Source organism: Mugil cephalus, chromosome 5 (genome assembly GCF_022458985.1).
Source record: "Mugil cephalus isolate CIBA_MC_2020 chromosome 5, CIBA_Mcephalus_1.1, whole genome shotgun sequence".
In the NCBI taxonomy this organism is placed as follows: domain Eukaryota; kingdom Metazoa; phylum Chordata; class Actinopteri; order Mugiliformes; family Mugilidae; genus Mugil; species Mugil cephalus.
The window spans coordinates 965,745-993,735 of record NC_061774.1 but is presented as its reverse complement, the minus strand read 5'-3'; the positions used below and the strand labels follow the sequence as shown (position 1 = coordinate 993,735).

Sequence of the window (27,991 nt, the reverse complement as noted above, 5' to 3'; positions counted from 1 at the left end):
TTATTCCCCTCTTCTGAACAGCTCAGATTTCTTCTGCTACAGTGTTGGTGTTGGCAATAACAGACTTAGTGCTACTTGGCATGTGGAATTGTATACATATGAGTTAATATGAAATAAAAACAAAGACAAGCTGTTGAGTTATGAACAGAAATACAGGGACTGTCCTGACTAAACAAAATGCAATACCCACACATTGCAATATAGGCTACACTGGAAACTGTTAATAATCACATGTCAGTTAGCACAATTTTTCTTGGAATACTTTACAGATGAGAGAAAGGTTTGGTAGAATGAAAATGAGTTGATCATGAGTGTAGAGAATCGTGTCGTAGAGGAGTGGAAATTCAGTGGTCAAATAATTACTTATACTAAAAAAAGAGTGGCCGCATGTTGCCGGTGGCTCCGTGAACAATAACTTTTTTGGGTTATTCTTAGTGTGTTAATGGTTGTTTTTTGTCTGACTTGTTTGTTTGTTTGTGTTTTGTTCTACCCAAAACAGGTTTTGGTCATCTTTGTCTTTTTGTACTCTTTTAATTTTGTTTTTCTCTGGACATTTTGTTTTGTTTTGTGCATTGGTTGTTGGCTGTGGAGTTCTGTGGAGTGGCCGTTGTGTCTGGTGGTGTGTTCCTACTATCAACTGCTAGCGCTATCCATGTCTCCTGCTATGCAACTAGTCAAACAGCCGAACACCTCGGACACTGTTTTTGCCAACTTGTATATAGGCCTAATGCTAATTCTGTAAATTATTTGATAACATTCTTTATTTTTAAGTTTTATTTAATTTGATCTCATTTGTTTTATCTCTCGTGTTTTTTGTGTTGTTTACTTTTATGTGCAACAAAGCTAACGCAGCATCTGTAACATGTTGCAACACCTTCAGTATTACACACACACACGCTCGTGTGCATGTGCTTGGTGCCTACGTTGTGGCCCACACAGCTTAGTATGATTTATAGACCTTTAAGTGTTATGAAGTGACTCTGGCCATTCAGTCATATAGAATATAGAGGATGCCATCTGCACATATATGCTGTGTAACTGGGAAGAGCTATGCTTCTGACCTTTGACTGAAAGCTTGTCACTCACTAATATATGCGCACACAATAAGATGAACCACTCCAGCATATGAAGACAGACCCAAACATGTAAAGTACTTCTCACTCCACACCTATATAGGCTCACCAAGGGTCTCCATGGTAGGTGTCACTGCGCAGATAATGGTGAGGTGACAGGTCAGATGCTTGAGGGAGGGTTGAAGAGTTAAGAGGTTCAGTAAGGGGACAGCACTTTGGCTGATTGGTTATGGTCCCATGGGATGGGGGAGGCACTGAGACATGACATCATACCATCCAGAGAGAGGGAAATTAAGAGGAACATAAAGGAAGGGTTGGAGGTCAGAAGGTCACCCAACAGTGCCAACAACACCATCTATATGAGGTCAAAAACTCATTATCATCAGCATTTTGGTGAATTCTGCAAATTACTCCTTAGTTCAGTTTAATGTCTGTGTTGGTGTCTCCAAGGTAAAGAGTAGTGTCGTATAATTTCAGATTATGTTATGATGACTTGTTTGATGAATTATTTTATTTTACTTTTACCTTTCTTATCCCACAGAATGTCCCAGTTATTCTTATTTGATGCAACCATCTCCTTCCCTTTACACATTTTTCATCTTGAGCTAGTCTTGAAGCAGTGGGACTCCAAGCAGTGTGTAATAATGAGCAGAGATTGTAGGCTCTTTATTTCCTATTCACATTATTGTTTTACGTACCAAATAAATTGCAGAGGGATTTTCATCAGTCAATCCTCACTGTAGTAAAACTGTGGCATATTATTTTTATGAGTCATAGCATGTTGAAGCTAGTGTGCTTTATGTTCAGATGTTTCCCAGCAACACTAGACAGCCTCAGATTTACAGCATAATTAATGTAATAAAATACCAGGCATGCTCTACCGGCTTTTTAAGTAATGATGAGCAAAGTAGTTTTCATCCTTTGCAAAATTACAAATGCAGCTGAATAAACGTTCAGTGTACTGTATTTTCACATGTCCCAGTTCTTGACAGAAACTTATGCAAAATTCGTCCCGAGAGACTGACACCTGCATATGAATATGTTATATATATTTCGCCCTCCACTTGCTGCAAGTGTCCAACGCCAGAGTAAGCAAAGCAGCCCCACAGCATCACTGAGCCACCTCCATGCTTCACCATAGCTTCACCATAGCCAGTTCTTTTAAGCATATGCTTCATTCTTCCTCCTCCAGACAAACTGCTGCCATAGGTCCACCAATCCACAGAACAGAATCCCAAAACCTCAATGGCTTATTTATATACCTTTGAGCAAATTAGAGACAACTTTTCTTGTTCTTATGGTTCAATAGAGGTGTACATCTTGGAGTTTGAACAAGAAACCCTTCAATATTTACTGTATATGAGATACGGGGGTCTGTATCTTCTTCAAAAATAATCAGCAGTTAACTGAACAACCTTACGAAAACAAATGGTACTGCAGGACTGTTCACTTTCTTCTTTGCATTTCTATATTAAAACATTACTGCCACCTTGTGGTCTGTATGCGTCACTGTTGGAACATTTTAACTAAAAATACTCAAAAGTTAATTATCAATATTTTCCCATATTTTAATCATTTTAAGTTAATGTTTTTTAACCAAGTAAGTTATTCATGAATTACCAAATCAATGTACGATCTAGCATCTTCAAATGAAGGTGATTCTCTGATCCGATCTCTTGGCAGAGGCGCAGTTACCGTACTTGTTGCATTGCTTTCATCTTGAATCTTTTACATGTAGCACAAGCTGCAATCATCCTCTTTCCCATTTGTTTGGGTATCCAAAATTTGTGTCGTAGTTGCAGCAGAGTGTCTCTCATACCTGAGTGCGTTACTTGATTTTTGACTCTTTGTATTTGTCTTTCATCTCACTTATCTCTCAAGGTTCTGTGTCTGTCTTTTATTTTGTGATTATATTTTGAGTTTCCTGTTTTATTTTGTCAATTTTCTTTGTTTCCTGTCTGTCGTGCCTCCTTGTGTTTCTGTCATGATGTCTGTCTGTGTCATGTTTTGAGTTTCCTGTTTTATTTTGTGAGGTTTCTTGATTTTCTGACTGTTGTGTTTCCTCTTGTCTCCTTGATTGCTTATTGGTTTCTCCCCATGTGATTGCCCTGATTTGTGTCACCTATGTCTTGTCATCCCTCTGCCCGTGTGTATTTACAGTCCTGCCTTCCCTTTGTTCCTTGTCATGTCGTTGTGTTGTTTCCTGATCATGTTTCTGTTGTGTATCTTGAGTTTAGATTTCATCTTTGGATTAACCTGCCTGTCTGCAGCGCCTTCTGTTTAGTTTTTATTTATTATTAAAAGAAATACTGTTTTCGGGAATCCCCTGACTCATTGTTTGTCCTGCACTTTTGCCCTCCTTTTAAATCCTACACTTTCCTGATGGTAAGGTATATGTTGGAGAATAATATTGCTGAGTCATGTGTGTCCAATTGGTCCTCCCCATGCTTGCCACTGAAGAAGCCTGATGGTACATTTAGGCCATGTACTGGTCTTTGCTTGATTCTTTTCCACTCGCACATATGGAGGACTGTATGGATGAAGTTGGCTCTGCTAAGTTTGTCAGTAAGTTTGACTTGCTCAAAGGGTACTGGCAGGTTCATTTAACTCCTAGAGTTAGGCTGATTGCCACTTTTTGTCACACCCAGTGGTCTGTACTTGTATACGGTTATGCCCTTTGGGTTACAAAGTGCTCTTCAATTTTATTTATATAGCGCCAATAACAATACAAATTGTCTCAAGACGCTTCAGAGCAAGCCTGAGGGCGACGGTGACAAGGAAAAACTCCCTTTTAACAAGAAGAAACCCTGAGCAGAACTCAGCTCATATGGAGGGACCCATCTTCCGAAGGCCAGCCAGGTAGAAACAGAGAGGATAGAGAGAAAAGAGGAACAGGAGAAACAAGATAAACAAACTTCAATCATAGATACATACATCAAGCTGAAGGAAACATGTAGGATCTAGTAATATAGCACATAGCTGATGATCTTATGTGACAGTTTGTGAGTATAAGAGGAATCATGGGCAGGTTGGTGAATTGTTCATCTAGGTAGAACTGGACAACTGGAGGAGGCCATGAAGACTGGGTCAGATGTAGTTTATGGAGATCCATAGGTCTGATACACAGTACTCCAGACCAGAGACCCTCACAAGAAGATGGGAGGGGAGGGGAAGGGAGAAAGTGAGACACAGTGGTTGGTAATTGAAAATAAATGATAAGAGATAGAAAATAAAATTATAAGATATTAGAGGACAGGAGCCAGAGAAGAAAGAGGAGAGGACATGTCCTCAGTGCATCGTCCCCCTGCAGCCTAGGCCTATAGCAGCATAACTAATGGATGGTTAAGTCCAGCCCTAACTATAAGCTTTGTCAAAAAGGAAAGTCTTAAGCCTGACCTTAAACGTAGAGACGGTGTCTGCCTCCCGAACCCAAACTGAGCTGGTTCCACAGGAGAGGAGCCTGATAGTTGAAGGCCTCCCATAGATAGTTGTACCTCCCATTCTACTTTTAGAAACTCTAGGAACCACAAGTAGACCTGCACTTTGAGATCGTAGTGATCTGACAATATGGTTCTAAGAGGTCTTTCAGATATGATGGAGCTAGGCCTTTCAAGGCCTTGTATGTAAGGAGGAGGATTTTAAATTCAATTCTAGAATTTAAAGGGAGCCAATGAAGAGAAGCTAAAACTGGAGTAAAATGGTCTCCCTTGCCAATTCCTGGCAGTGCTCTTGCTGCAGTGTTTTGAATCAATTGGAGGCTTTTTAAAGAGCTACTTGGACAGCCAGGCAGTAATGAGTTACGTATAATAACCCAGCCTGAAAGACACAAATGCATGAACTAGTTTTCCCGCATCACTCTGAGAAAGGATGCTCCTAATTTTGATGATATTACGAAGGTGAAAGAAAGCAGTCCTGGTCACCTGCTTTATGTGAGAATTAAAGGACATATCCTGGTCAAATATAACACCAAGGTTTTTCACAGTAGTACTGGAGGCCAAGGTAATGCCATCCAACAAAAGCAGGTGATTAGATAATGAATCTCTGACATGTTTAGAGCCAAATACGATAACTTCAGTTTTGTCTGACTTTAAAAGTAGAAAATTACAGGTCATCCAAGCCTTTATGTCTTTAAGGCATGCTTGGAGTTGAACCAGCAGATTAGTTTCATCTGGTTTCATGGATAAATATAGCTGGGTATCATCTGCATACAAATGGAAGTTTATGCCGTGCTTTCTAATATTGCCTAAGGGAAGCATGTATAATGTGAATAATATTGTTCCCGGTACAGAACCCTGATGAACTCCATAGCTTACTTTGGTATATATAGAAGTGTTGTTTACATGGACAAACTGGAATCTGTCTGACAGATATGATTCAAAAGATTCTAATGCAGTTCCTTTAATCTTGATCACACTTTCAAGTCTCTGTAGTAGAATATTGTGATCAATAGTGTCAAATGCTGCACTGAGCTCTAGCAGGACAAGTATAGAGACAAGTCCATCGTCTGAAGCCATGAGGAGATCATTGGTAACTTTAACCAGAGCCGTTTCTGTACTATGATGAGCTCTAAAACCTGACTGAAACTTTTCAAACAAACCATTCCTGTTTAAATGATCAACCAACTGAATGGCAACAACCCTTTCTAAAACGTTAGAGATAAAAGGAAGGTTGGAAATTGGCCTATAGTTGGCTAAAACATCTGGGTCAAGAGTCGTGTTTTTTAAAGTAATGGTTTAATTAAAGCAGTTTTAAAAGATTGGGGCACATATCCTGTCAATAAAAATATGTTTATCTGATTTAATATGGAGGTATTAATTAATGGAAAAACATACTAAAGCAACTTAGTTGGGATGTGGTCTAGAAGACCTGTTGATGGTTTAGATGCTGTAATAACTGAAGTGAGCTCAGGAAGATCAATTTAAAAGAAAGAATCCAAATACTGACTAGATCCTATAGAGGTTTCTAATGCCTCTGTACTTATATCTTTGACAGCTGGAAGGGTGCTATGAATTTTATCTCTAATGCCAATAATTTTATCAATAAAGAAGCTCATGAAATCATTACTGCTGAGGGCTGAAGGAATAGATGGCTCAACAGAACTGTGACTCTTTGTCAGCCTGGCTACAGCTGAAAAGAAATCTGGGGTTGTTCTTGTTTTCTTCTATTAATGAAGAATAATATGCTGTTCTAATTTTACGGAGAGTTTTTTTTATATAAGTTGTTAAACTATCTTTCCAGGCTATGTGAGCTTCTTCAGAATTAGTGGAATGCCAAATTCTTTCCAGCTTTCGAAATGCCTACATTGAACTATGCAGGAGCTACCCTCCTCCGATTTATCACCTTCTTTTTCAGAGGAGCAACTAGATTTAGAGTTGTGCTAAGTGATGCTGTCGTGCTGTCAACAAAATAATCCATTTGTGTTGGACTTAAATTGTGGTTGCTGACATCCACATCACTGACATAAGGCACTGAGGTAAATACTGAAGGAATTAATTCCTTATATCTAGTTATAGCATTATCAGATAAGTGTCTACCATAACGAAATGTCTTTCCAATTTCTGTGTAATCTCTTATAGTAAATTCAAATGTTACAAGGAAATGATTGGACAATAGAGGGTTATGAGAATATATTGTTAGACCTTCAGTTTCTATGCCATAAGTTAGTACAAGATCTAAGGTGTGATTGAAACAGTGAGTTGAACCATTTACATTCTGAGAAAAGCCAACTGAGTCTAGTAATGACATAAATGAAGAGCTAAGACTGTCACTGCCAACATCACCATGGATGTTAAAGTCAGTAAGGAGTAAGGAGCAGGTGGGCAATACACCACAACAAAGATAATTGCTTTTTGGGTTTTCCAGTCTGGATGAGCAAGACTAAGAGTGAGGCTTTCAAATGAATTAAAGCTTTGCTTGGGTCTAGGATTAATACATAAAGCAGAGAGGAAGATTTCTGCCACTCCTCCTCCTCGGTCTGTGCCTTGAGGAATGTGATAGTTACTATGACTGGGTGGCATGGACTCATTTAAACTGACATATTCATCATCCTGCAGCCACATTTTAGTCAGATCAATCTGATGATCAGTTATCAAATCGGTCACTAAAAGTGATTTAGATGAGAGACAGCTGACATTTAAAAGACCACATTTAATTTTATTGCTCTGTTGTACTAGTGAATTTGTGTTAATTTGTAGAAGGTTCCTATGAATAACTCCTCTGTTGTTATTTTTCCATTTAAAAAATCTGGGAGCAGACAGCACATCTGTGGAGTTTGGGGAGTAATGGGTGTGAGACAGTACTAGAGAAGCGGCAGAGAGGGGTGTAGGACTGCAACTCTGCCACCTGGGCTGAACTCTGGGTTGTCATGGTTTTGGGGGTTAATAAAATCGGCCAAATTCCTAGAGATAAGAGAAGCACCCGCCAAGGTGTGGTGAACTCCATCTCGTCTAATCAGACCAGACTTTCCCCAGAAAGAGTCCCAATTATCAACATAGGCCACGTTGTTGGCTGGACACCACCTAGATAACCAGCGGTGGAGTCCGACATAGTTTTAGCAAACTTACACACCGATTCAACATCAAGTTTATTGGCGTAACCATTGGTCATTACTGTCGACGTGAATAACAATTGTACCATACTTAGCCTTAACCTTAGCCAGCAGTTTCAGATAAGATTTGGTGTCGCCCGCTCTGGCCCCTGGAATGCATCTTACTATAGGGTCTGGTTTCTCTAACTTCACGTTCCGTAAAATAGAGTCGTAATAACTGGTGTCTTTTACTTCCTACAGGGTTTTTGTTTCTTGGTACTAAAGAAGCACTTTAAGAGGGGAGAGAAACAAAGTGCCCTGCGATAGGCTGGCGACCTGTCCAGGGTGTATCCTGCCTCTCGCCCCATGCCATCTAGGATAGGCACCAGCAACCCCTGCAATCCTAGTGAGGATTAAGTGTTATGGGAGATGAGATGGTACCAAAGTTGCTGAGGGGGCGCGACCTCAACATGAGGAAAAGTGACGACCTGCAGGTGGTATCAAAGTCCCACAGTATAACTTTACCCTCCTATTATCCTTGGGGTCAATTTGAGCCCATTCAATGTCCATCATTCAAAAAATAACAGTTGACTTTTTTTAGTTCAAATTTCATGACTTTTCCTAATTTGATGGGGACAAGCATAAAATTATCAACATGATATCTTTTCAATGTGCTGAACACTATTGCACGCATTGGCGTTCCTCTGGGGTCAATTTGACCCCAAGCTGTCTTAGCTGTGTAAAGCTTGTCTGTCTGTGTATGACCTAACATCACCACACCTGCAGATGCAGAGTTGATACTTTAATTTATACATAACCAGAGGGAGGGAACTTAACCCAGGTTTGTCTTTTTGTGAATCGTTGAATGCACACATATAAGGGCGGGTTTCAAGGCAGCAGACCAATCACAATCATGAGCGCTGATCCGCCAGCAAAAAGGACAGCATTCGTCTCCTACGAGGAGCAAAGACTGATATATGAAGAAAAAAGTAAATCTCACTCGAAATCTCGAAAAGTCGCAGCTGTACCGAAGAGACGCCAAATGGCATGGCAAAGGATTGCAGATTGCATAAATGCGTAAATTACACATCAATGACTCAATTAGTTTACATTTAACGCAACCATGAATCCCATAGATGAATCACGTGTGTGAGAATTAGTCTCATTCCCCCAGATTTAACCCCTCTGGAGTAAAAAGAAAGTGGGAGCAGATAAAAACTTATCCCAGCTGGCACTGGGCAAGGCGGGGTACATCCTGGACAGGTCGCCAGCCTATCACAGGGCTAACACATAGACAACCATTCGCACTCACACACACACCTAGGGTCAATTTAGAATCACCAATTAGCCAATTTGTTTGGAAGTGTAGGAAACCCACACGGACACAGGGAGAACATGCAAACTCTACTCAGAAAGGCACAAGCTGGACTCGAACCCGGACCTGCTTGCTGGGAGGGATCAGCAGACCACCAACTGCTGTTCCGCCCCTGTGGTCATTAATGTTGTCAGAAAATTTGAGAAGATTTGTATGAAAATTTTACAAAATACATTCATTCTAATTTAAAAGTCCACCCTGATGGTGGCGCTAGAGGGAAGGTCAACTCACTGGTAGGTTTCATTATCAAGGGTTTCAGTATCAAGGGTTTCAGTATCAAGGTTTTTATAAATTCAAGAAATAAACAAAGTGCCAGACACAAAAACTTGGTCAACAATTTTATGTAAATCATTTTCTGGAGGACAATATCCTTGGGGTCAAATTGACCCCAAGGGTAAAATGTGTTGTATCTCTGCAAGTTCTTTTACATCCTCCTCAGTCTCCTCCTTTGTTCGGTTTGTTACTTCCATCCAGTCATGGTGACATTGTTAATTTTGTTAAGTATCCTGATTTTGACTTATCTAAATAAACTACTTTGGCTAATTCTGTGTGTGGCCTCCCTCCTGTTGTCAGCCTAGAGCCTGGCGGTAACAGTCACGAAAATCACTTCAGCTTAAAAAGTCTGCAGACAATTTATCAATAAACATGGAAACTACTATAATATTAAAAAATACAAATTTTGCAATGTGGAATGCAAACATATGTTGTTAGTGTTACTACTTTGACTATGATTGCACCTTAATCAAATTGGGACTTGAGAATGTCTGAATTTAACATACAGTAGACTTTTATTTAAAACCTAGCCGATTGGTACCAAAATATAATAGATATTTCAGTGATTTTCCTATTGAATTGGTAGTGGAATTGCTTTAGAGCATTTTGCTGGATGTCGATAAAGCTAAGATACAAAGGGAAAGTTGGCATCATTTGTATTTAAATTAGTTATTCAACTTTAAATGACACTTTATACATATACACTACTGGTCAAAAGTTTAAGAACACCACACTTTTTTCATTTATTTTTTTTACTGAAAATTATTCAGTTTATTGTGTCATTGCACTCTGAAATAAAGCATAGGACTAATAAGCAATTTGAGTTGAAAAAGAAATCATGGAATTAATTTATAGACCAAAATGTATTATAAACTTTTGACTCATCAATGTAGCCACCTTTGGCAGATATAACAGCTGAACACACTCGTGGCATTCTTTCTACAATAGAAATCAATTAAATCTTCCCAAGTCTGTTGCAGAAGTTCCCATAAATGTGTGGCACTTGTAGGTTGCTTGGCTTTCACTCTTGTGTCCAGTTCATCCCAAACCAGCTTCGATGGGGTTTAAGTCTGGAGACTGTGCTGGCCACTCCGTGTTTTCAAGCTTTCCATCTTGTTCTTTTTTCCTGAGGTAGTTTTGGCATTATCTTGCTGTAGGATGAACCTCTGACCAACTAGGCGCATACCACAGGGTATTGCTCTCAGAAACTTGTCCTCTGATTCAGTTGTGGCTTTGGGTGCCAGATTGCTTCCTATCAGAGTTTCCCCCAGTTTCTGAGTGCCTTTTGATGGTGAAGAAAACTGTACTCACTTGACTTTCTTTGCAATTTCCCTGTAGGAAAGACCTACATTTTTAAATGTTTTGATGGTCTGTCTCTTCCATTGTTAATTGCCTTTTTCTCACCATTTTTTGTAGCAACACACTAGTTTCTGCAGTACAATACTGTTGAGGGTCTGGTACCACAGAGGGGGTTGTAAGTACTTCAGAAAAGTTGGAACACCTGTAGGAATTAGTTGCACCAGCTTTCAAGGCTGATTCAACCTTCATTGCTGCAGAACAGCTTTAAATTGTTAACCCACTTCATGTTCCCTGAAAAAGTCCTTTTTGTATAATTCTGAAATGTACATTATTTTTCAGTTTGGTTAACCAAACCTTTTTTTGTAAACCTCTGACTGTTCAGTACTTACCTTTGTACCAGCTCAAGCTATTCATTGGGCTTGCATGACTTGAACTGCAATAAATAACTGGAAAAATGAGGGTGTTCTAAAACTTTTGACCGGTAGTGTTCATAAGTGTGTATATAAATATGATGGTTGGTAAAGATGTTTTTTGTTCAGACTGAGTTCACTTCATTTCACTTATCCTCTGACCAAATAGCTTTATCCTGACAAAGTGGCATCCCTCTCAAATATATTGAGAGGGAGGGGCCGAAAACATAACAATGACCTCACTGACTGACACACGCACACAGTCAAGATAGTCAGGATAACGATGTCTGAACACAGTGTTGTTTCTGCAGTGTAAGCCGGAAACTTCAGCTGTCTGCCCAGGTTGGCCATCAGCTGCCAAACTGGTGTAGTGGAGAGTATGCTCTCCCTTCTTCATAAAAAAAAAAAAAGATCTGCTTTTTGGCAAGTTAGTGGAGCCTGTTCATTATTGTGTAGGAGACATGTTCAGCTACTGCCTTTAGCACATGGTCATGATGCCACTGATGGTGAACATCTCCTAGGTCTCTCTTGCAGCTGCTCAAGTGTTGTCCTCCCTGGGCAGAGAAGAAGAGTGGCTTTGCTGGGCAGGGCAGGATGTTACATACAGCCTGGATAAGGAAACCTATATCTATGGCTAATTCAATTCAATTCAATTCAGTTTCATTTATATAGCGCCAATAACAATACAAATCGTCTCAAGACGCTTCACAAAAACCAGCCTGCAACCTCCAGGGCAAGCCTGAGGGCGACGGTGGCAAGGAAAAACTCCCTTTTAACAGGAAGAAACCTTGAGCAGAACCCAGCTCATATGGAGGGACCCATCTGCCAAAGGCCAGACGGTTAGAAACAGAGAAGATAAAGAGTAAAGAAGAGCAGGAGAAACAAGATAAACAAACTTCTGTCATAGATACATACATCAAGCGGAAGGAAACATGTAGGGTCTAGTAATATAACACATAGCTGATGATCTGTGACAGTCTGTGAGTATAACAGGAATTATGGGCAGGTTGGTGAATTGTTCATCTAGGTAGGAGTGGACAACTGGAGGAGGCCATGATGACTGGGACAGATGTAGTTTATGGAGCTCCACAGGTCTGATACACAGCACTCCAGACCATGAAGACTGGGCTGGTTGATGAGGCCACGGCAGCAGATGTAGTTTAGAACTCCACAGGTCAGATATTCAGCACTCCAGACCAGAGACCCTCACAAAATGATGGATAATGACAAGTAATATCTCAAAACTATCAATCACCATAAGGGATTAACAGTAATATTGCATGACAAGAAATGATTGACACTATATATGTGCTTTTAAAGTGTTTTCAGAAAATTAGTTACTGGTTAAGTGAATAGAGTACATTATGTCACAAGAACAGTGCATCTCAAATTCTGGAACCTATTAGCTGGTAGCTGAATAGTCTATTGTAGTCAGTGTCTTGGATGTGGGATGAACAGGCAGAACTGAGTCACTTTGACAAGTGCCAAACTCATTCTGGCCTGATGACAGTGTCTAAGTATCTTTGAAATGATAACTTGGGTGCTCCCAGTCAGCAGCTGTACATACCGACAATGATCTCAGGAGGGGTGTCATGGATGCGTAGGAAGAAGGAGCGAGTCTTAACTGAGGCAGTGCCAACTCACTCAACTTCCAGGACTCTGAGGACTTGCTCCTACCATCTTGCTTCCATATACCAGAATGTGTTGGGGCTGTTTGGATGTTTCAATATAGGTTACATGTCTAGATTATAATGCAGTGCCAAAATAAATTCAATACAGTTATACACAATTACACTTTGTTAGATTTAGGCACGAGTTACTGACAATAACGAATATGTAAATATTAAAAATGAAATAATTATCTACAGATATCTATGGATAAAAATGTATGTATATTGTGCTTGGTATACTCAGCTGTGTGTGTGATCCAGCTGCTACTGAATTGCCCATCCCCCATTCCCCAAGGACATCTAGCCATCAGAGATTCAGTCCCTTTGAGTCTCAATGTCTCTCTACCCCTTTCACTTTGTACATCATGCAATGCTATCTCCTCCCACTTCTACTGTGCTTCTTTGTCTGTGTCTCCTGTTGTGCATGTCTGTTTTTTTAGGTGCACCTCTGTGTGTCTGACCCACTCTGGCCAACTATAGCTCTCTTCTCTATCTTACATCACTTCTGTCTTTATGTCTGACTCTTTCTTTGCCGTTGATCAGTGCACTTTGTCTCATTTTCACTGACAACTCGGTCTGAAGCAATATGTTATGGGAAAAAAGGTCCCAGTGTGAATTAAGATCAGGTCATTGCTGTATACACCTTGAATTTCAGGTACATTTACTTCAGTAACTACAATGTATACCATTTGTTGTTATCGTCTGAATTTTTCCTAAAGCTGGCCTGCCATCTTGTGGCCAGAGACAAGATTTTGTACAAATCAAGGAAGTACAAATCCAAGGCAAGTTTAAAAAACTTAAAACCAATAAAATAATTAAATACACTCAAAGAAGTGACTGACTCAGTGACTGAGTGATTTTTTTTCAATTTTTTCTATTCTTCTTTTTATTCTTTTTCATACATCGCCCATTGTCCGTGTGATGGCAAAGTAAAAACAGCGCAGTCCAGACAGCTTTTGGAGACCAGTTTGTGTAGCAAACTGGTGCCTAAATATGGATAGTTGTAGTTGCTTGAGCCATAACACACACACACACAGACACACACACACACACACACACACACACACACACACACACACACACACACACAATTCTGTTGGTTCAAGTGACACTGATGTTTTTCCATCTTATTCCATGTTTGCAGTTGCAAGTTTGTTTTAGATAGATAGATAGATAGATAGATAGATAGATAGATAGATAGATAGATAGATAGATAGATAGATAGATAGATAGATAGATAGATAGATAGATAGATTGATTTTTATTGAAGGTATATTGTAAAATGTCAACTAAATGTTAAGCTTTTATTTTGAAGGAAACATTTCCTTTACATCTAGTGTGATCTTTCTAGCTTCACACAGTACTTCTATTCTCCAAGGTAACCAACTTGTATACACAGACACAAGGTGAACAGAGGTGCAGTACTGTGACTACGCACACAAATATTATCATCCAATAAGAGACCCTCCAATTTGTCATAGGTATGTAAAATGAAAGATTTAAGTTTTAAGGCTGACTGCCTTTTTTTTTTTTTTTTTTTTTTCTTAACATAAACTCTGTTAAATGTTGAGATCAAAGTTAATGGTGATGGTGGTTAAATATGCCTTTATTATACAAAAATGTGTTATTTTGTCAAATACATGGTTTAAGACAACCTCAGAAACATCTTTCAGTGTGTACTTAAAATAAATAACATACTTACAATAAATAAAATATTAGATTACCTTAAAGGTGTTAGTAGTGTTTTAAAGGTGTGTAAGTTGGTGTATTTATGTGTGTGTTTCCAGTGTTTAAAGATGCCTTTAGGTAATGGGAAGAGTGACATGGAGCGTCTGGGAGTATTTAAGGAGATGAGCTACATTTCTGTAGGAGACAAATATACTCCACTCAGCAGCCGTAAGCATCCATTTAAACTCCCATCTAATTAATTTAGTCTGTGCAAATATCCGCTTGCGGCTTTTCTTTTAACTTTAGCCCTAAGCTAGCCATTTAAATTATTTCATAACAATGATGCATGACAATAAGTTAAGTTGTCAACAATGTCAAGTCAACATGTTACATGTTGGGAAAAAATGGGCAGGTGTAAACACTTTAGCAAGTGGGGTTCTCTTGGTCAGAATTATTGACTGCCTACCAAATGTGGTTCTACAAGAAATAAACCATTAATTGGTTACTTGGTGTTGGGGAACATGCTGAAAAATCTTTGATCCGACACACAACTTTTATTCCTTCATCCTGAATCTAGGTCCATTCAATGAGGCAGCATACCAGAGCCGCCAGATGCAAGCAGGTTTCGCAAAACAAAGATGTGCATTGCAGAACGGCTTTTTTGAGAAGTCCTTTAAGCGGATTTTTGAACATGAGGCACTGAGTGACCCGCTGAGACAGGCCAGACAGAACCACATCCAGCAGGCCAAGAAGAATCTGGGAAAGGCTTTCCTGCCCTCTAATGGAGTCAAAAAGCCGTGAGACAACACAAATAAACTAACAATCCTGGTAGCAGTAATTATGGAAGTTCCCAAGGTTTTTATGGTTATGGGAATTGCTAGTTAAAGATGTTCAAATTAAAATTTAAATGGAAGATTGCGTACAAAGTTTGACTGTCCTACAATACTGTATTTAATATTCTTACAACAACATGTTCTTTGCCTGCCTTCAGGTGTGGTTCAGGTACTTACTATGGGACTTTGTCAGGACCTGTTGAAGCTATGAGTCCACTGTCAGTTACCGAGAAAACTCATCACTCACCTGGCCGCAACATCATCACCTCACCCCCGAAGAGAGGCAGTGGTTACAGGTTTATGGCAAGCAAAAGTGGTTCACAACTAACCAACATGGTTCACAACTAACCAACAACCATATTTCCCTATTTTTCCTCGGGAATCAGATTTGAACTTGTCTAAAACATGTTCAGTATAATTGAACTAGTACAGTATAAATTGAAGTTTTTGCATGCACTAAACAGTTTTCAACAACATCATTATCATAAGATATATAAAGATAAAAAAATAAAAACAAGAACAGAACTACCGTGTTTCCCCCGTCTCACGTAAGACGAGGTGTGTCAAACAATTACTCTTGTATCCACACGATTGTATTAACCAACATGTTACCTCCTGCAGCTATCCAAATTTAACCTTGTCCAAAATTGAGCTATATGCCTCGGATCCATACGGCAGAAGCAAAGAAGTACTTAAGGTAAAACAAAGAACTGTTTCCAAATAAGATAAATAAACCTGAGATATGAAACCTTCACAACCTTTAAACAAGATGGATTCTCCGTGTTTTGTGCTCCTCAAGCAACCTAGTAAAAATATAGACTAAGACTACCTACATACAATTTAAAATTTGTGTGTATCTGTGTGATACAGAAGGAGGCAGCGATTCATCGTGCCAAATTAAGAAATGGCCCCTTCAAATTCAACCTTCACCCCAGGGATTATTTCCAAGACAATCCATACCATAGTGACAAGCCACTCCCACCTCCACATAAGCCCCTCCCACCAGCAAAGAACACCTCTACAGCCCCCTTCAAGCCATCATCCCCCAGCAAACGGGTGATTCTATATGCTCAACTGTATCAGCATTACAATTTCACCTGTCTGATATGCTGCTATTTTCTTTCTATAGTAATGTATGTTTCTGTGAATGTTTCTTGTGTTAGACTGGAGGAATGAAAGCGGGGACATTTGACTCTTACCCCTCACACTCTGCTAATTCATATGTCATTCGTCGGTCCAAACTGGCCAGTCAACAGCCAATCTTCCGGCCTGTTCCTGGCCCTAAGAGCACACCTGTGAAGAGTATCATCACTGTCAATGTTAACAGGTTTGACCCCGTGTCTATTATTCTCTGTTCTCCCATGGATAACTTTAGTGATACAAACTACATTCTGGAGGTCATCATAACTTTTCTTAGCAACCCCCAGTTCTAAGACGCCTCATCTTAAGTGACATTTCCAGGCAGGAGTTTGACAATTTGAAACAGTGCGACTGCGTCATTGTGGCACAGCACATCCTTCTCAACCTGCATGAGGTTCCAATTTTGGACTTTGTGATTCAGGTTAACTCCAATCTTGGAAGTGTATTAAATTGGAATTTTCATTAGTTTTATCAGGTTAAATTATTAATTTAACCGTGGCCTTGAAAAGCAGGTATAGCTTTGTGTACTGTTTTCAGCTTTTACTAAAAATAAGAAACAAAATGTGCTGGGTAAAATTAAATTTTTTTCCTCCTTTCATTTCTCAATGTACATTTCTTGTTGTTTCAGGAGTGTGCACTCTGCAAAGTATCCTACCACCATCCCATCAGCTGTGATGAGTTTCTGACAACATTGGTGCACGATGGGCTGATATTTCACCTGCCGTGTGCTGTGAATGAAGAGATTCCAACAGATATTACACTTTTATAAAGATCCTATTCCACTTTGAGGCCATCATTAGTGGTTTTAGCTGTGTACTGTCGCTTCTTACATTTCCTAGTTTGCATTTGTCCTTAGTCAGCGTATGTATCAGATGTAATACAAAGTAGAAAACTCAAACAAAAAGGATTGGGCTTATTCTTGTTTTTGACATTTGTTCCAAATGAAAGAATAAAAACAGTAATATAGATGTAAATGCTGGGAATGGCTTGCCAGGTGGACAATTCTCTATGTGCTAGGGGTTAGAAGTTTTCAGCACTGGAGTAAGATGTCATCTAAGGATTTGCCTACAGTCATAGGCCAGCGAGCAAGACGATATGTAGAAGTTCAGAGTTAGGGTTTATGCCAGAGGCCTGTATCACAAAGCAGGATTACGGATTTAGCGAGGTAACTTCAGGGTTAACTCCAGGTTTCCGGTATCACGAAGCTGGATTCATTCTTATCTAGCTACATTACCATGGTAATTTACTCTGAACGGCAAACCTGCTTCAGTTCAGGGATTCAAGATTTATCTGAATCGGATAAAAGGCTCCACCCACCGGCCAATCAGCTGTTCGGGAAAGAATCACGTGCCCTTTCATTGAAGACCCAATTGAGATTGGAGGCCAAATCGCGAGAGCGTTACAGCGTGAACGCATCTACCAGGAGATAATCACAAAAGAATATATTTTAGCTATTTGCCCCCGCTAAACTCAAACACAGCTTAAAATAAGGATAATTTCATTCAGGCCAAAAACGTGATGTATTGATATGATGTAACTGGGGCATCAGCTTCCATCTTTATTGTAGCCCATATAACATTACAGAATTAAGAAATCCAACTCCAAAGGTGAAATTATATTTTTGTGCTTGGTTTTCATATGCTCCCACATTCTTTTTACTCCAGAGGGGTTACATCCAGGGGCATGAGACTAATTGTCATACTTGCGATTCATCTATGCAGCACAGTGATTGGGTTTCGTGGCTTCGTTAAATCTAAACTAATTGAGCCATTGATGTGTAATTTGCGCATCTATGCAATCTGCAATCCTTTACCATGCCTTATGGCTTCTCTTCAATGCAGCCGCGGTGTTTGACTTTACGAGATTTCGAGTGAGATTTACTTTTTCTTCTTCATATTTGAGTACAATCAGTCTTTGCTCATCGTAGGACACGTATGCTGTCCTCTTTGCTGGTGGATCAGCGCTCATGATTGTGATTGGTTTGCTGCCTTGGAACCTGCCCTTATACAATTCACTGATTCACAACAAGACAAACCTGGGTTAAGTTACCGAGTTGATAACCAGCGTCGTGATACGCTTATCCAGACTGTCATTCAGTGTGTTTACATGCAGAGCTTAATCGAGCTATGCTCAAAATTCGACTTTCTGACTACAGTCCTTGTCCCAGGTTACATGCAGCGCAAGAAAATCGAATAACTGCTCTCTTCTTTCACACTAGGTAGCGATATGTGTCTTTTCAGCAGATTATTAACCCCATTAATATGACACGATTTCTGGTTGACCTATTCATCTCATCTCATCTCATCTTCCGTACCACTTAATCCTGCACTAGGGTCTCCTACTGGAGCCTATCACAGCTGTCATCGCCCGCGAGGTGGGGCACACCCTGGACAGGTTGCCAGCCTATCGCAGGGCTAACACTGAGACAAACAAACATTCTCACTCACACGCACACCTAGGGTCAATTTAGAGTTACCAATTAGCCTCGGTTGACCTATAACGTGATATAATAAACAAGAATCGTTCATGCGGCAGACCGGCATTTCAAACAACAACCAGATGGATAATAGTACATTTTTAATCTTGTACGTAACGTTCGCGCTACTTCTGGTGCAGGTAAGATCCTCGCTATTCCTAAGACGGTTCTTCTAGTGACTCCATTCCTGTTCTTCTTCTTCTGCGGCCGGCTTTCTTGGATGTTTTTGTTCCGGGGTCACGCGCCAGCGCGGTGGTTGTGGAGCATGCGCACATGCATTATCCGATGAAAACTCAGATTCCAATCGCATTATCTCGGTGTCTAAATCGGATAACAAGAACTCCGATTTCAATCTAAGTAAAGTGTTTACCTGCACTTAAGTTCGTCTGTTATAGTCCGATTAAGGCAATAATTCGTTTTTTTCACATGCATGTAAACGCACTGATTGTTGTGGATAGGTTCAGCTGAATAAGTTGGAGTAACCCCAGTTAAGTTGAGCTCATTTCATGATACAGGCCTCAGTTCTGTTATTTGCCGATTCTTCAGCTAAGTGTAGCAAATCCTAAAGACAGATTCTACAGTCTGCCTATAAGCCCTGCCTTCTCTTAAAGGTCTATAAGTACTTCCTTCTTTAGAAGAACTGCATGAAAGAAAAAAGGATGAAATCAGAAGATGATATGAAATTTAAATTGAGTCTGTGCAGTATTCTTTAACCTTTTCTTCCATTAGGTCTAATTCATAATTCATAACTCATAATTTTACCTGACTTTAGAATTGCTTGTTGTTTGAAAGATGAATGAAACGAGTGAGTCAACAGGTGCAGAGACATACCTTGGAGTCTTAAGTAAGCGGGTGTTATGTCACAGTGCCCATACTTTTTAATCAGTTGTTAGAGTAGCTTCCTAATTACCATATTATACACCACACTAAAGGAGTCCTGTTGTGGATTTGACTGAAACTTTCAATGCAATGTGCGCCTTTCAATTCTATTTCTTAAAACCAAATAGGTTATACACATTAGGGTGTACCTAGAGTCTGACACTGCATCAATTTTTCTAATTCTATATGGAAGCACAGAGCATAGTCTAAAGAAATAAAGCTTGGAGATGTATTATGACTTTCTGACTCTCATCTCATAATTACAAAATGATCACAAATGGGACAGGAATAGGTAGTTGCATGTTAACCATGGAACCCAATAGCATAAATATGACACTGTAACATTAAAAAGAATTAAATTTTCTTTCGTGAATGCAATTTGCTTTTATATCTAGATATCTACATATATCTGTACCTATATCTACATCATCATGCTGTTTATTACTCATGCTCCAGGCTTCTTATTTTCATTCTTGTTATCAGGGACAACACATTTTACCTATATTTATCTGAATTTCGGGACAGACTGGAAAAATGTGATATACTTGAGGCGTAAAGCAATATTATATAACATCATGTACACTACCTAACAAAGTTTGGACACACCTTCTCATTGAATGTTTTTTCTTTATTTTTACTACTTTCTACATTGTAGATACATACCAAAGACATCACATATACGAAGCAAGATAGAGTATATGGAATTATGTAGCAAAGAAAAAATGTTAAATAACTCTAAATAGTTTTATATTTTAAATTCCTCAAAGCAGTCACCCTTTGCTTTGTTGACAGCACTGCAAACCCTTGGCCTACTCTCAGTGAGCTGCATAAGACATAAGACAACGTTTATTTATCCCATGTATGGGAAATTATCTTGTTACAGTAACGCAGAACAAGGTATGAAAATATATACAAGAAACTATTAAAGACAGTATCAAATTTGAAAGACTGTGCAAAGCATGTAAGGAATAATGTCCGACGAGGTGTCCAGAGTTTTTATTACTGGACCGCGTGACCTGAGCAGGTAACTACTCTTCCTATACTCCACAGATGAGTGAGCGCCATCTGCTGACGCGAAAGTGTATTGCTTTTAAACATGTCAGAACAGTCCAAATATCAACAAAAAATAAGGGGGTGCCTGTTTATCTGAAAACTACAGATAAGCGTTTACCACCTACTATAATGGCAGTGTAGCTCTCAAAGTTGATGTCCACGTTTTTCTGAGCTAGGAAGTCTTTTTAACTGCCCATTTCGTGGTTTTCTTTGTGTTAATCTCATCCTTATCATCCTCTAAATTGTCCAGTTTCTCCTCCTTGTGTCGCATCTCCTTCTTTTCATATTCTCTCCTTCTCTTCTGCTGCATCTCAGTCTTAAAATGATCAAATTCACCAAGTAGGTTAAAGTTAACTATCACTATTTTTGTCAACTGTATTGCCGTTGTGATAAATAAACAGTGAAATATCGTATGTTCCGTGTTTCTGTTGCCACGGTTAACAAAGCGTTTGAGCCAGCGCAGTCGTTTAGAACTGTCATAGGGTATTTTGACCTGTGTCCATTATCACTATATTAAAAATACCGTAATGGAATTGAACAAATCTGTTATAAACAATTGAGGTATATTTAAAAACAAATCGAATATGATCTATTTAATTTTAAATTTAATAATAACAATCCTCATTTCAAAAAAAAAAAAAAAAAAAAAGACTAGTCGTGCATCCGCTTACACGAGGATCTTCGGCAAAATATCCTTTCCCACAATGCACAGCGGCATCTGCCTTTCATAAGTCTCTGCACGACTTCCGCCCTCTCTCTGTCGGCTGGAGCCATGTGGGATGTGTAACGGATGGAGTCACTGCTAAACTTGTCAGGTACTTTAGCTGTTGGAAGATTTATTTATTTATTTAAATATTTCCCCGAAGAAAAAAGTCAAACTTCTATCAACTTAACACACAAATGGCGTCGCAACAATACTTTTAACTAATGAACCCTCGTTCAGCGACACCTGATCAAAAAAAATCTCACGCGGCTAACATGTAGCTCGTGGGTTCATTAAGTTGATATCCTCGTTTACATTGTAATTGGCGAAGTGCAAACGATCTTAACTTAACTTTTTAATATTATGCTGGGTCTTATATGGGAGAGCTATAAATTGGTAAACCAACCAAAGTTCTGTACACGATAGTGTTTGAGTAAATGATGCATGCAGTATGTACAAAATTCAGGCGAACGAACAACTCATTTAACTGTGTGCCAACTTTGATTAGGTCTACTCAGGAACAATACCACTTAGAGTGATACTGACTTTTGTGATAGAAGTCTTGACTTTCAAAACAGACCATACATGAGCTCCAAAATGTTTATGAACAGCATTCAGTTTACTTTGGGTATGTCCTAAATAGGCATTTTTTGCAATTAGCCTTAAAGGAGAGGTAAGCAAGTCTTGTTTTTATAAAAGTGGGGTTTTATACTAATGAGCCTTGATGCAAGGATGTGCACGATGAGCTCAAACAAGTAAAGCCAATTAACTGCTATGTCCTGTTTTTATACAGTCACAATGTAACTCGTAAATTATATCTACTGACTCGGTATTCGTATCAGAAGAATCCAAAGTGTTTATCACCTGTGTGTTGGCCGTGTCCTGTTACTTGTGGTCAGAGCTTTGCTGTAGATGCCTTATTGGTCCTGTGGGATATAAAGTAGACCAGCTGGAAAACTTAAGTTTGCATTGCGACCTCCTTAATGTTATACCAATGACTGATGCTCATGTTGCCTTTCAGAGATGATGGCTTTCCTGATGATGAAACCACATGGCAGAGCTTTAGACACCGGATAGTGAGATAAAGCACTTGCCCCAGAATAAAGGTAAATGAACAGAACTGAGTGAAGCATTGCAGGGTCTACCTGCGCCCCAGCTCTAAGTCAGCTGACCAGACAACATGTCTGATTCAGTGTTACAGTGCTGGTAGAGCAAGTCTCTGTACTTGGCCTCAGCTGTGCAGGTTCTGTTTTAGATTCTGCTGTTGAGCTGCTGCAGAGCGTGGCTCAATGAGAGTGGCCTGTCCTGATCTAATAGCAGGCCAGGCCTAGTATCGGGCTGCACATCACAAGCAAACACCTTAAGGTGCATAACCAGAGGTTACATTTTCTTAAACAGAGGTGCCATGAACAAGAGATCATTACAATGGCTTAATATCTTTGACTGAGATGGATAGATTTATACTTTAGCCTCGGATTGCAAGTCACCAAAGCGCCTGATGTTTCTGTTGATAAACTGGTCCTTGCCACTAAAGCATGACGTTTGAAGATGCATCTGGTTCTATTGCAGGCAGCACTGTGGAGATGCTCCTGGAGGAGCAGGGTCATGCTGCAGGCTGACTTGAGGTGAGTCTAGTGAATTAGTTTGATTTAAATTTGTTGAACTGTATGCTGTGATGACTGAATAATATAACACATCATGCTGACAAAACACCATGATGAACTTAAGACTCTGAGCAATGGCTGGGTTGACAGATTTTTTTTTTTTATTCACTTTTTTTTTTTGGTTTCACTAACGTTTTTGTCACCTTACAGCAGCATGTGGCGAATGGTGTGTGATGATCGGAGAATGACTGCAGGTATGTGGGACATGGCGTCACTGGAAATGAGAGCAAGCACATGTCTGTATAGCACATATAAACCCAATCCTGTACTGCCGTGACAGAGATTTTCTTCGCTCTGCTGCGGAATCTTAGTATTGGGAGAGAAACTCAGGACTTGGCACAGGTTTATGTAAAAACAATTTACCAAAACCTGACTGAAGACCTGAAACATGTCTGTTTTAATTAGGGGGAGAATCTTTCTAATACTTGTCCTTTGATTCTCTGGACAGGGTAATCCAGCTAGGTTGGTCTGGATGAGTGGATACATCTGACTGCTTGCTGAGAGGTGACGGGGCTGCTCGGTCATCAGTACATCACCCTGGTTCATGTCTGCTCAGCTGAGGCAGAGACCAAGGCTGTGTGACATTTCTTATTTTCTTCTAAGTCCAAGAATGTATTTCTGGTCAATGAAAATAATGCTGTATCACCTGTTCATGTAATTTAGACATGTTCAACTGAAATGCAGCATCTGTGTCAAAAATGTTCCTCCAGTGCATATGAATAAATTTAATTTACTACACCTTTATGTGAAAATTGATTCCAGTTCTTGAACAATTCAGTTGATCCATATTGAAAGGGTATAGGTGGGGTATTAAAGTTTGATATTCAGTTTTGGGGAAATTAAGACCCTTAGTTTTAAAGTCTTATGACTTTGTGAGGTCTTATATTTTAAAGGTGTTTTTGAGGTAATATTGGCGTTTGTGTCCAAACATTGACAAAACGTGTAAATGTATTAATTTATTTAAAAAAAAAAAAAAAAATGGATGAACTGATAATCTAAACTGGACGACTATGGGTGCGCTCGTAAACGTCTCTGAGAGCGCCCAAGTTTATAACTCATTGAATTTTCAATCCGTTTGGTTTATTATAAATGTCAGACATTTATGGTACAATTGGTTAAATTAAAAATGCAGATAATGTGCAATGCCATTGAAAGGCTTGTAGGAATTTGTCAAAACGGATATTAACAATAAAAACGGCAATAATGATATATTGAATAATACAATAGGTTGATATAATAAAACAAAAATATAGTTACAGGAAAGACAGACTTTAATGATCCACGAGGGGAACTACTTTGTCACCATAGCTTCGTTACACATAAAAGTAAACACTCTTTAACAATACACAAAATTCTAATAATTCTAATGGTGCAAGATTAGCATGCAGCGTCTCATCGCATGGTGTTTCCTTGTCAACTGAGGGATACATATCATATATCATATAGAATTTTATTTATAACGCACTTTACATTTTAAGGACAAAACAACTCCATCTGACCAACGCTGGGTTCTGTTTAGGCACTGTTCAGGCACAAAACTTATGTTAGCAGTTGACGTTATGAAACTGATAGATGATTTAGGAACATTTCCTACGAAGTACAATTACATACAGTGGCTGGTTTCTGAATGTCACTTTTATCATTTTACTGATGTCTTGTTAACACAAACAACTTTTGTTTTCTTATCCTTACATAAGCTAGTAACGTTAACAAGTATTTTTATTTACGTAAGCTTTACAGATACATTCAACACGTTTAAATAATATAATACATCTTCTCACTTATGAAATGGTATTCCCTGTTGCTTGGTTTTGGTGTTTTTTTCATGGGAACATCCGTAAACGACAGAAATCTGTAATTTTACGGCGCGTTCCAGGCAACACATAACTCGTGTTTTTCCGACCTGTTCCCATCGTGACGATAATCGAACTCGTAACTTTCCACCTGTGAACTCGTACTAGATCCGTGCGTACCAGTGTTGCCAACTTGGCGACTTTCCAAACCCTCTTGGCGACTTTTAGTTTGAAAAGCGACTAGCGACAAATCTAGCTACTGCTTCCGTTCCCGATTTCCGGGTATGTACCGCTTGTCAATATTGATGTTAATTGTGTATTTTGCAATACGGAAGTGGAAACTATTAGACACCTTTTTTTTTAAATGTAATTTTTCCCAGATGTTTTGGAAAAAAATTGAAGACTACATCTCCTCATACTCCAACCTACAAGTTAATTTGAAAGATAAAGATATACTTTTATACTATAATAATAAAGAGAAGAAAATTCAACACTTAATTAATTTGATTATTTTACTTGCAAACTTTTACCTACATAAAACCAAATTTTCCAAAGGTTGTCCTTTCTTTCATGTTTTTAAAACTAAATTTCAAAACTACTATGAATGTATTAAAAGAATTGATAACAAAAAAGTATACAATCTGTCAACATAATTCAAGATATTTTTTTAAGAAATGTAATGGCCTATGTCATGCCTGTTTTTCTTCCTTCCTTTCTATTATTTTTACTGTTATGTTTAACTCTTGTACTGACATTTGCACTTTATCTACTTTGTTTTATATATTTGTATTTATTCTTTACGTGAGATGCCAGACTTTATTTGTGTTATTCAAGGTCAATGTTTTTGGCTGTATTTGAAACTTTTCAATAAAGTTGGGGAAAAAAATAGGACAGCCAATAGCGACTTCCCTTCCTGAGGAGTTGGCAACACGGTGTGTACCAGGCGGCAACCTCCGGGGCTGAGCGATGAAGCCCATGCGGAAGTGCAAAAAATTGTAGTTCATCGAGTGGTTTGTAGTTCATCAGAGATGGTTGCAAAAGGAAGCAAATCCCCATAAACCCCCATGTTAAAAGAAAAACTTTACAGCATTATTAAAAATGTTTACAATGTTTTTATTTATTTATTTATTTTTTAAATAGTTGTCTGCTTTTCCACTTATGGCTGGTGACGTCATGCAACAAAATGGCCTGTGGAGGTGTTTCTTCGTGTGGCACACGGTGATAAATAGACTTTAGGACGATTCACACGTTACAATCATAATATTCAACATATTATTTTGTACTACAACCTGTTTTTGAAACGGTGCCAAAATATGTCTCCGTTAAGAAATAGCTAACGTTAGCGTCAGCCGTTTGCATTAGTTTCAGCCGTTAAAAAAGTTGATTATGGTGGATAAAACAATGTAAAGTACAGTTTTTCGGCACGTTATGTTTAGCTAACCGGCTCTGACCATAGTGCCTGATGTCATGCTTTTACCATCATCATTTTATCTGTACTGAAATCAGCTTTCCATTCGAAAACTGTGTATTTAGATGAGGAGATGTGCTGTTTCCTTCATCAGGAGAGGACTCAGCTCCTCTTGGCTCCACTGTACCAGTGCCCTCGGGAGCTATACTTCTTGGATGAAGGCCAAACAATAAGGCTCATACTTCAACTTCCACAGGGTAAGTTTTGTTATCCAAAAGGGACAAAAACATCCACTTAATTTGATCCTAGACAGACATGATCACTATCGGAGCATCCCACAGCATTGTCAGTATATTTTTGCCAACTGGCAAAGTTAAAATTATTATTAATCTTTTTTGCAGACATAAAAGCGGTCCATATAGACAACATGATAAAACGAAAAACAGGTTCAAAGAGAGAGAGAGAGAGAGAGAAAATAGAGACAGACAAATAGAGAATCAACAATCAACTTTCCACATAATTGAGTTGTGCAATAAGCTGTGCAGTGTGCATCTAATTGCATGTTGTTCTTCACATAGAAAGTTACATTTTATTCTTGATTTAGGAGCAAAGAATGTCAGTGACAGACAGACAGAGAGAGTGTGTGTGGAGGGAGAGGAAGCATCCAGCAGAAACGGAGCAGCAAGCGCGGACCCCAGCCCTTCATCACAGTCAGGGCCTCAGAGTCAGGAGACAGCTTTCACCGAGATAGCGCCCTGAGTACGCCCTAGGGCTGTTAGTGCATATTACGAACACACCCTATGTCATGGCGCTAGCCACAAAGCCACCGTTAGCCGCCACGGGCACCAGCGATCAACTGTTCACCTCTGCCAGTAGCATTGCGCCACCAGAACAGAGTTGATGTTACACCGCCACATAGCCGCATCCAAAGCAACAGCTAAGACATCGGCTAGTAGGGTTGTCTCCTCATCTTTATCCATAGTTATATACACGTAGGTGCCGCCTCCGCCACCTCTGCGCCATCTTGGGTAGGGGGAAGTCGTGTACCCTTAGGCCGGATTTCCATACACAGCCTACCTCTATACCACTCCACACCTCACCAACTTTTTTTTTTAACCTTTTCCATTGCTTAGGAGCATGGAAAGATGATCTTAGGACCTTTAGATCATGTCACTTGCAATCTGGTTGGCACGAGGTACTCAAGTACTAACATTTCTAAAGAATTATGTAATATTGAGATAAGTCCAAATGAGAGTCATATATGTAAGTGGCTATAGAGAATAATTTTTATTGTCATTGAACACACAGAATTTGTTTGGTAGCTTTCTCTAGTAACAGTTTGAGGTATTTAACGGTAATATATTAAAATACTGTATAATATATAAAATCTTTCATCTCAATATAAATCTATTAAGTATATCATCCTGATATTTTTTTAGTTAGGTTGCGACAACACTGATCAGGTGTAACATTATGACCACTGACAGAAGTAAATAACATTGACCATCTGTGTTTAATTGTTGGCAAAGTGCCAAGCCAGGATGAGCAGACGCATGTTAATTCTAACTGTGGAATTACAAGCTGCAATCCTACCTAACTAACCTAGTTCATACATTGAACATGCAAACACTACCAAAATGTCATTTGATCTTTTATTTATCTATTTAACAGCATGGAGTCATTCACTCAGTGTTGAACAAATGTTATGTGTGGTCTTGGGCTTTTTGCAAGCGGAGGCTTTCTGTACT

At 39.1% G+C, this 27,991-nt stretch overlaps 1 protein-coding gene, 1 long non-coding RNA gene and 1 other non-coding gene across 3 annotated transcripts; all 3 read left to right on the top strand.

The window, feature by feature from the left end:
• Positions 1 to 14,022: 14,022 nt before the first annotated feature.
• On the top strand, positions 14,023 to 17,780 carry c5h4orf47 (chromosome 5 C4orf47 homolog). The gene is made up of 8 exons (XM_047585454.1): positions 14,023 to 14,107; positions 14,414 to 14,522; positions 14,872 to 15,091; positions 15,286 to 15,423; positions 15,749 to 15,824; positions 15,998 to 16,183; positions 16,291 to 16,454; positions 16,896 to 17,780. Exons 2-8 carry the CDS (start codon positions 14,423 to 14,425, stop codon positions 16,951 to 16,953), a joined length of 942 nt encoding a protein of 313 aa, XP_047441410.1. The 5' UTR covers positions 14,023 to 14,107; positions 14,414 to 14,422; the 3' UTR covers positions 16,954 to 17,780.
• Positions 17,781 to 21,354: 3,574 nt separating this feature from the next.
• Positions 21,355 to 23,780, top strand: LOC125007637. The gene is made up of 5 exons (XR_007112755.1): positions 21,355 to 21,490; positions 22,400 to 22,484; positions 22,948 to 23,003; positions 23,193 to 23,236; positions 23,491 to 23,780. It is a non-coding gene; the product is annotated as an uncharacterized LOC125007637 (long non-coding RNA).
• Positions 22,530 to 22,725, top strand: LOC125008724. Its single transcript, XR_007112912.1, has one exon. It is a non-coding gene; the product is annotated as a small nucleolar RNA SNORA74 (small nucleolar RNA).
• Positions 23,781 to 27,991: the final 4,211 nt, after the last annotated feature.

Bases quoted from the DNA above. Each gene is read 5' to 3' on its own strand.
- c5h4orf47 (XM_047585454.1), top strand. From the start codon at position 14,423: ATGCCTTTAGGTAATGGGAAGAGTGACATGGAGCGTCTGGGAGTATTT. The intron at 15,424-15,748 runs GTTTATGGCAAG...TACCTCCTGCAG, and splicing joins AAGAGAGGCAGTGGTTACAG to CTATCCAAATTTAACCTTGT. The intron at 15,825-15,997 runs GTAAAACAAAGA...TGTGTGATACAG, and splicing joins GAAGCAAAGAAGTACTTAAG to AAGGAGGCAGCGATTCATCG.